This window comes from Mytilus edulis, chromosome 3, assembly GCF_963676685.1.
Source record: "Mytilus edulis chromosome 3, xbMytEdul2.2, whole genome shotgun sequence".
NCBI lineage: Eukaryota > Metazoa > Mollusca > Bivalvia > Mytilida > Mytilidae > Mytilus > Mytilus edulis.
Window position 1 is genome coordinate 24,954,040 of NC_092346.1, and position 9,939 is coordinate 24,963,978.

General features: G+C 28.6%; 1 protein-coding gene across 4 annotated transcripts in view; it reads left to right on the plus strand.

Moving 5' to 3' along the window:
* Positions 1–9,104, plus strand: part of LOC139514242 (disheveled-associated activator of morphogenesis 1-A-like) — a 55,217-nt gene extending 46,113 nt beyond the window's left edge. For all 4 annotated transcript variants that reach the window (XM_071303124.1, XM_071303122.1, XM_071303121.1 and 1 more), the window contains exons 26-27: positions 4,533–4,605; positions 5,088–9,104. In XM_071303124.1, the coding sequence (XP_071159225.1) occupies positions 4,533–4,605; positions 5,088–5,254 (240 nt within the window). In that variant the 3' untranslated portion in view covers positions 5,255–9,104. The remainder of the gene's footprint in view (positions 1–4,532; positions 4,606–5,087) is intronic.
* The last annotated feature ends 835 nt before the right edge of the window (positions 9,105–9,939 follow it).

Here is a 9,939-nt window from a genome sequence, read left to right on the forward strand (position 1 = left end):
TTCAGATGAATCGGACAACCCGTTGTTGGGTTGCTTGCCCTGAATTAGTAATTTTAAGGAAATTTTGCTCTTTTTTGGTTATTATCTTGAATATTATTATAGATAGAGATAAACTATAAACAGCAATAATGTTCAGCAAAGTAAGATTTACAAATAAGTCAACATGACTGAAATGGTCAGTTGACCCCTTTAGGAGTTATTGCCCTTTATAGTCAATTTTGAACCATTTTTCGTAAATCTTAGTAATCTTTTACAAAAATCTTCTCCTCTAAAACTACTGGGCCAAATTAATCCAAACTTGGCCACAATCATCTTTTGGGTTAGTAGTTTGAAAAATGTGTCTGGTGACCCGGCCATCCAACCAAGATGGCCGCCATGGCTAAAAATAGAACATGGGGTAAAATGCAGTTTTTGGCTTATAACTCAAAACCCAAAGCATTTAGAGCAAATCTGACATGGGGTAAAATTGTTTATCAGGTCAACATTTATCTGCTCTGAAATTTTTAGATGAATCGGACAACCAGTTGTTGGGTTGCTGACTCTGAATTGTTAGTTTTAAGGAAATTTTGCTGTTTTTGGTCATTATCTTGAATATTATTATTGATAGAGATAAACTGTAAACAACAATAATGTTCAGCAAAGTAAGATTTACAAATAAGTCAACATGACCGAAATGGTCAATTGACCCCCTTAGGAGTTATTGTTCTTTATAGTCAATTTTTAACAATTTTCATAAAATTTGTAAATTTTTACTAACATTTTCCACTGAAACTAATGGGCCAAGTTCGTTATAGATAGAGATTAATTTTAAGCAGCAAGAATGTTCAGTAAAGTAAGATCTAGATGTACAAACACATCACCATCACCAAAACACAATTTTGTCATGAATCCATCTGCTTCCTTTAATATTCACATAGACCAAGGTGAGCGACACAGGCTCTTTAGAGCCTCTAGTTTTAAATTACCATGGTCTGTTGTTTTTAAACTGTTGATATTGGAATTAGGTGAAAAGTCAAAGTTGAAATCATAAATAAGTGTTCCGTGAAAATTGTTTTCGAAAATCTAATTTGTTCATAATTCTTTAAAGTAATAAACAAATATATTTTAATCTTCCCTCATCTGATCACCAGCATGGCTAAAGGTATTACTTCCAAAGGTATTGTGAGGGGTGTGAGGTGACACGTCCAGGTATTCAAGCGATTTACGGGCTTGCAAGTTCATGCATCGTTTCACTTCTGCAGGTATTGATCCGTGTACACAGCTGATAACTTATAACTTATAACTTTCCATTTTGAACTATCAGATGAATAATATACAACTCTGTCTTACTTGTCATTACTAAACTCATACGCTTGTTTATAAATAACATTTCTGGTGTAAAGAATATAATTCATAAACATATAAATAATACCCAAAAAATAAGATTTGATGAAATTAAAATCTATTTAAATATTTTTTTCAAAGGTGAATTTGGGAAAATGTAATATATAGTCATTGTCAATAGTGAAGGACAGATTGGAACAGACCAGAAATATTGATTTAAAAAAATGTACGCACTTGCCGACGATTTATACGACTGGATAGAAAGTTACGGAACTATAGCGCAATTTAAAATATATACATGTATACATTGAACATAAGAAAAAAACATATATTTTGAATAAATAAGGGTAAAAGTGTTGTAAATAGACTAGTCCACGTATGCCAACAGTATGTAATCATCGAATGTCGATAGACTATTGTATACCAGAAGAAGAAGAGAACCAATTTGATTTAAATACAGGTCGATGTATAACTTTTGCTTTGGTTCATTGAAGCTGTGGACCTAGTAAAATCACAGATTTATATTTCAAAAAGATTGTTCTCGAACAAAGGAAGTAATTCGTCATCACAATTGTTATATATGCCACTGGACGAACACTTATCTAATTATCCCCAGGGAATGTGAATATTTTGCTGGGAAACTTTTGAGTATCAAAGTTTTAAATTAATTTCGGGATTTATTTTCTTTCTTGGTATTCAATAACAGAAAAAAGAATAAATTACTTGTTCGCTAAATAGGGGTATTCTTGTCAGATAAAAGACTTTTAGTTATATTTAAAAAATAGGGAAATATGACATTAAATTGGTTCTGTCTTTTTTTTAAACATTGTTAAAAAGATGTGTGTCTAAGGTGAACGCCACAAGAACCCTGTAATACTAGTACGAGAGTATAGCATGTAAACATTCCTTCTCAATAATATGGTTGTATTGGAAATCTTTTCATACAGATTGACAACTCATTGTCTGATATGCATGTAATATTTGCCACATGACGCCTATAGTTCTTTCTACCATCATCATCTCATTCTGTGATATTGCTGTAAACATCGATGGTTCACACCCAAACAAAATGGGAGTAATGGACCTTCAGAGCTTCTCCGTGTTATACACTTGTGAAATATATAGACGAAATTTCTGTATTGAAATGAATCTACATCTCACAAACAGGATTTTCAAATAACGATTGTGAGTAATCACCTTACAAACCAATATAAACGTATGGCAAGATATAACCATGAAGGAATTTAGTTTTTGTCAGACGCAAGAACTCATCACTATATATATCATAAACGTATAGTGTATATATGCATACAGTTTCAAATATTAAGAACAAGCGGTCGATGTGTTTTCTAACTGTTCAGAGTTAGACATGTCACTTGTTCATTCTTGGAAGCCTTCATATTCCCCGTCTAACGATGGGAACTCTTTCTGATTGTGTTGAATATAAATGCTTGTATGGTAATTCTGTCGTTTATCTGTACAAGCGGTTGCATTTCCTCTCCTTTCCCAACAAACAAACGAACGAAACGCCACTAGTCTGATTTCTCTGGAGCTCATCCTCAATGGCTCTTATACGTCAGGAAACTTACATGTATACTAATAATGATTGTTTCATGAACAACGATGTATCGACGAACTATTATAAATTCGTCAATATCAGTTATGCATGACTAAAATATAACTTTTATTACAACAACTGTATTACTTATTTGGATTAATGACGGCTATCATGTTCAACATTGCACAAATATTATCATAGTATTTAAAAAAAAAATCCTCAAAAATCCTCAAAAGAAATAATGCCTTAGCTTAGATAATTGATATTCTTTTCACAAAAAGTTCGTGTAAATGATTGTCAAATGAATTTAATTATGTAAGAATAAAATGTTAAAAAGAAACTAAAAAAATCATGCATGTTGTATGTTGTATTTTTTTGTCAATTAAAAACTTTAAAATTGCAATAGTTTTATTAGCATTTAAACACAGCCAGATTTGAATACAAGTTAAGAAATTCCGGTAAAGTCAATGATATCAAACAGATGTACAATGGTATATCAAATTGGGTAATATTGCATTTAGATTTTATAAAAGATTAAAACTACTATTTTTTGCTTCATATTTGAATCTTTACGCCAATTGCCGCTAAGAAAGTAATCAAAAATTGTTTCCTTTTATTTTTATACACTTTCGGAATTACGAATCTGAATTTTATTTTCAATTAATTTACACAATTTAATTATTGTATCTTTATTCTCATCGTGTATTAAATCTTAGTGTATTAACATCGTGACAGCATACTCTTTCTAATCCTTTCTGTTTATCCTTTCCAAATAACAACATTTATACCTGTGTACGCTTGAACTCACACCTGCGGCTAAATAGCTACAAGGTAAACGAATTGACCTCAAGCCGAGAAATATACAGTGACCTTTACAAAATAATATACACACTCTGCTCACACATTAGTTGTATTGAAATGATTATCAAAACAATAACGGTAAATAGAACTGAAATATTTTCAGTTCAATATCAGTAAAAATGTTCAATAAATATTTTATGAAAAAAATCTCAACAATAATTAATAAAATTTATTCAAAAACATTTACTAGAGATAATTTTATAGGAGTTTAATTCAATCAATACAAAACGGTATATGCATATTCATTTTCGTTCATTCTTATATTGTGGTTCATAACTTCGACCATTCGTCAGCTGTGCGCTTTTAATTACGTATATTGTCGATAAGCTATAAGAGTTAAACAGATTTTATTTTTTCCCAGAATTTAATAAATCGGGCTAATACGTCACGACCCACTCGAGAATTCAACCAAAAAAGTTACAAATACTTGATTTTCTCCGTTATTAGAAGGAATATAAATTTAAAACTTTGCAAATGTGTTTTTTATGTGAAGATGAACATAATTAGATGATAAGTAAAAAATCGCGGAATTTCCCTTTAATAAAAGAAAGGACTTATTGTTTTTTAATTGTTCACCACTGCAATGTTTATAATCAAAAGCAACAAACATATTTTTCGTATCTGCATTTTTGTATTTGTATCCTTCAAGCAAATTAATGTTCTGGAGAAATCTTTGAAAAACATTGGCATTTTGTTTAGAAGAGAACGGTGATATATGTGTTTTGGGGGTCTATTTGTTTTAATGATAATACAAATTGTATTGATAAATGTCCAAATGTCTTATTTTTAGATGAGAAGAGAAAGAGAAAAATCAAGAATGAAAAAAGGGGAGAATTCAAATGGCAAAGCTGGGTCTGCCAAAGGTAATCTTGCAGTAAAATAACTACTCAAAGTTAATATTGCTCATTTTATATTGGCAATAAGAGTTCAAGTAGAACGTTTTTTAGGGATCTAGCTTGCATGTGGTTAATTTTAATGTAAATAGTAAATTAAATTAGGTTGATCTTTACTTAAATTAATAGCCTTTTCAAGAAACATTATATGTGAAAAGTTTAAATTTTTATAAAAAAAATTCATAGAATTTCAATGTTTGCAAAACAGTGCAATAAGACAGTTTTCAAGCACTACTTATCTGAACATAACATCACAATTGCTTTTAGCCACCTACCCACCTTTAGTTATTGCTCTTTTACCACATATTAAATTTGATAATACTTTTTCTAGACTAATTAATTTTTTTACTAAAAAAACTCATTGATAAGTAAAATTTGTTTTCGGTAGCAAATTGTAACCTTGCTATCTGGATAAACCACTCACATTTTACATATTGTCTTTATTGCTGTAGGCGAATTTGACGAGCTTATATCAGCGTTAAGGACAGGAGATGTATTTGGAGAAGATTTGTCAAAGATGAGAAGAAACAGAAAAAGAGCTGTAACTCCACAAAGAGAAAATTCAAGAGAAAGAGCTGGTGCAATGAAAACTGCCAGAGCCATACTTACTGAACAATAAATGTCAGTTTTCAAGCAATGTATGTCATGTGGTCTTAACCTGTATTGGTTGTGTACTTAGTGCTCTCATTAGTTATTATAACAAAATAATTTTTTTTTAAATTATGCACATCAATAGTAGAATTGTAGTTTTTCATTACAAACAAGTTTTCATTGAAATTTGTATGGAAGGAATGTAAAATTGAATGAAATGGAATCCACATTGTTCAGCTGTTCCAGGCTTTGATATTCTTACTGCAAATCAAAATTATCTTGACTTTGAAATGGCATTCATTTAAGGAAAATAGAAATTTATTGAAGAGAAGATCTGAGAATTGTGTTCTCATCTCAGATATAATTGCAAAATGATATTAGTTACCTTTAAAAAAATAAGCAGTATTTAATATTAGATTTAAAATTTATTTTAAAGAATGCTGTATATTTTTTTTCAATTCTTTATAGACATAATATATATTACTTTCTCTATTTATGAATATTAATTTATAAACCTGATATACTTTATTAGAATATCACTAAATTACATCTACACAAATAAAATCTCATGAAACAGTTTGAATTTAATTTAGAATTAAATCAGAAAAATAACATGATATATTGCTGATGAGCCATACGAATCTTAATAATGATAATAATACAATCTTGATTCAAACTGAAATAAGTATACAAATGCATGATAGATGAAATGAAAGGCAGAGTTACTTAAATTTTTTTTTTACACAATTCACTAAATGTATTATTGTAGTTGTTGTTCCCTGATATGTTGTTATAGTAATGACTGTTATTAGTATTATATTTATATTTAGTTTCCTATCTTGTTTATTTAATTGCTCATTTATTCACAGGTGTAAAAAGGTTGATATTAGACATTTTCCTTAAATCGGTGGGATCATGTAGATTAGTCTACCGAAATTTCATTTGCTTACTTGATAAATTTTGTATTGATAGTGAAGACCGTTCTATCTTCAAATTCAGTGTTTATATTGAAAACCAGTTGTTACATATTTTCTCTAATTAGCATATTCTGTTTTGATATTTGTAGTAGCTTTTAAAGAAGCTGTTATGTATGCGATTAAATCGTAATGTCAATTTCTATTTTTTTCAGGTTTGATTTTTTTAAATAGAAATATGTTACAACATGAATGACTCAGTACAAAGTAGAGCAATCTTTGTATTTACAATCAAAATCAGATATCCTAGTTTCACATATAATTGACAGTTCTATATTTGGTCATGTATATTTCTTTCTTATCATTTGTAAGCATTGGTTTGATTTTCAGGTATATGCAGATTTCCAAGATATGCTACCTCTGTAACATTCATATTGTACTTAAAGTTTAACTTTGTTAAGTCATTACCTCAGTGAGGACCAAACTAAAATTCCAGTGAACAATTTTAAATGTTGAGAACAAAATTGAAGTATATATATATCAAGTACTTACGATTGATAAAAAGATTTAATTTACAGATTACTCAATGTATTGTTTAATTCATATAAACCATCAAATTTGTCTTGTGATTTATAAACATATTTATAGAATTATTAAAAGTTCTTTAAGTAATTTTGTATTTTCTTGTACCTAAAATTCATAGATTTATTTATTAAGTACTTTTGTATTCTCGTATACCTAAACCATGACTGTACTTGTAATCAGTATTATACATAGTTTATTTACTATTAGTTACAATTAGTTTGTATCAGTATAGGTTGTATTATACATAATACACATTTATGTTTATTTTATTGAAGGGGGGTGCAAATAAAGAGGTTATATCGAGGTTGCAGTCTGTCATCATATTAAATGTATTGATAAATTTAAATATTGACACTGCATAATTATAGATTTACTTTGAACAGTGATATTTGTTTATTTTATGTGTAATCTTTTGGAACAGCAAAAAGAGAAAAATTTTTGACATATTTTGTTGTATGGTGCTGCTGCTATTTAAAGATGGACAATTTATTATACTTTGATTTAATTATATACTATATAGGTTTAACAAGGCTGTACCTTATTTCAATAATATATGTATCTGACAATTACATAATATAACAATTTTTAACTGCTGATATTATATCTATAAATCATGTGCCAATTAAACCTATTCAATATAATTTCAAATGCTGCTTCATATATAACATTTTACATATTTAAAAAAATAGATTGTATTCCAGTATATTACCTCAATTTCAAAACATTGAAATCCGATATTCATAAATCACAAGTTTCAGATCAAAAGATATCAGATGTTCTGCTTATTCGTTTGACGCAATAGCTCAGTATTTGTAAAGGTGCAATATTTGATTTACATCAGTCATCTGAATATAGATGTAGAAAAAATTCCCTATTTGTTCAAAGTTTTCAGCTTTTTAAAAATTTTGATTTTTCAAATTTTGTCAATGTGTTCATACTATATCTTGCCATAACTTAAAGACCAGTGAATCATTTTCATTCATAGTGTAGATATATGTTTTAGCAATATGTACCAAAAGACATACAATCCAAGAACTCTATATATTTTTCTGGATGAAAATTTATGTTTTTCTCAAAACAAACTAGAGTTAAAAATTCTGTACTTTTGATTTTCATCAGGTCATAAAAGTTGGTTAACTTTGATAGCATAAAAATTTTGCAATTTCAAACACAAATTTTCATAACTAAAATATTTTGATTTTCATTTTGCACCTTGTAATATAATTTAGTTTTGAAATGATTTGTCCTGGAATATTCGCAATTTACAGCTAGTTATATATAGTATAATAACACTATTTATGCAATACAAAACTTTTTTTTCTGATTATATATTTCTGTCGAACTACCAGTCACATGTTTTGACTTATTGTAAAAATGTGGTATAAATGTGTATGCATGCTATAGGATATAGTATTCTTACAGTACTATAGAATTGTGTTCTCTGTGAAATGTTAACTGCTATTTTATTTCTTTTGTGTATCATTATTTCCTTTACTTTATTTAAAAATAATTAATTATTTCCTTCCTTTTCTAATTACAATTCTATGGAAGTTAGGTGGTTCTCTCCAAGCAATCCTGCTTCCTCCACAAATAAATCTGTCTGCAATGAAATAGCGCAATGTGGTGTTAAACGCCAATCAATCAATCTGTTTAGAATTTAATACATACACATTGTTTTTAAATATGTACAAGTATTTTGTATAATTTAACAGTTTTAATGACAATGTTTTTGCACTTGTACTGTTTTTTAGCTAAGCTTTAGATGTAAAGAAAAAACACTGTTATGTTAAAAGTTTACATTAGAAATACAAATTAATGAATGGAACAGTTTCTCCCTAATTGGTTTTGTTTTTTCCATATTTTCATGTGAGTCGCTCTTAGATATCTTACCATGTCTTACATGGATATCTGTATATATTGATATTAGGAAGTAATAGAAGCAATTTGGAAAATCCAACAACAGTGTCATTAGAACAGTTCTATTTTAACATATTACATCATTATGGAAAAAAAACAACATTTTAAATTTGCTTTTTGATATATTTTAACAGATTTTGAATGACATACGTAAGTAATCAAAATTAGACAAGAAGTGTTTAAAATATTGAAATTCTTTCTTTTCTTTTTTTCGAATCGTGCTCAGCAGTTAAAAAGTTGCAGGATTTTTCAATTTGTTTTTGATTGGTGATTGTGCAATGTGTTATAAGGGCAATAGAAACCAAACCACCTGATCTGATTTGTGTGTGTCTGTGGTATGATTTTGTTATTTTGTACTATTTATACAGCATTTATTTTATATAATTTATATATTTACATTTATTGTGTTATGAAAGTTTTCTTTTGTTAATTTTGTAACAATAAATTTTGTAACCATTGAAATTCAAATAATTTTATTTTTTGAAACAACTAAACCTAAATTATCTGAAAGTTTGAAAATTAAATCTTAAACAGGATCAAATAAATACATTTTCAAATCTGGGCCCCTAAACAGGATCAAGTAAAAATTAAACATTAACAGACACAACATTTAGTGACAGGAAACAACATATCTAAATTTGAAAAGATTTGTCAAAGCATTTTCATGTTAACGAACAGACACTCCTTGGCAGCCGCCCGCATGTCTCAAATCCCTAAATCAATCACAGATGTTTTTTTCTTTCCAAAATCTGAATAATGAATTAATCTATCAAGCATACATACTGAAAATAAACAGAATTCTGAAACTGTACTCACTAAATATACAGTTATAAATGAGACCAATGCCATGCATGTATGATATACCAAACAGAGATTAACATTCAAACAAATAAAAGTAACAAGAGTGCACACGCTGAAATGTGTTGCCTTCTTTACTAACCATTGATATATTGATAGTCCTAAATATAAAGCTTTACTAAAACTATCAAATAAAATTAACATGATCTAAGAAATGAGGTCAAGGTCATATAAACCAAACAAGAAATACATGTACACCTTACAATCATTCAATGAACTAAATGTAGTAGACCTATTGCTTATAGTTTCTAAGAAACCGACGTAACCAAGAAAACTAAACTGACCAATGAACCGACATGTACAGCTCACAATCCTTCCATAAAACAAATAGATGTTGACCTATTGCTGATAGTTTAAGAAAAACATACCAAAACACATAAATTTAACACTGAGCAATAAACCTTGAAAATGAGGTCAAGGTCAAATAAAACCTGTGAGA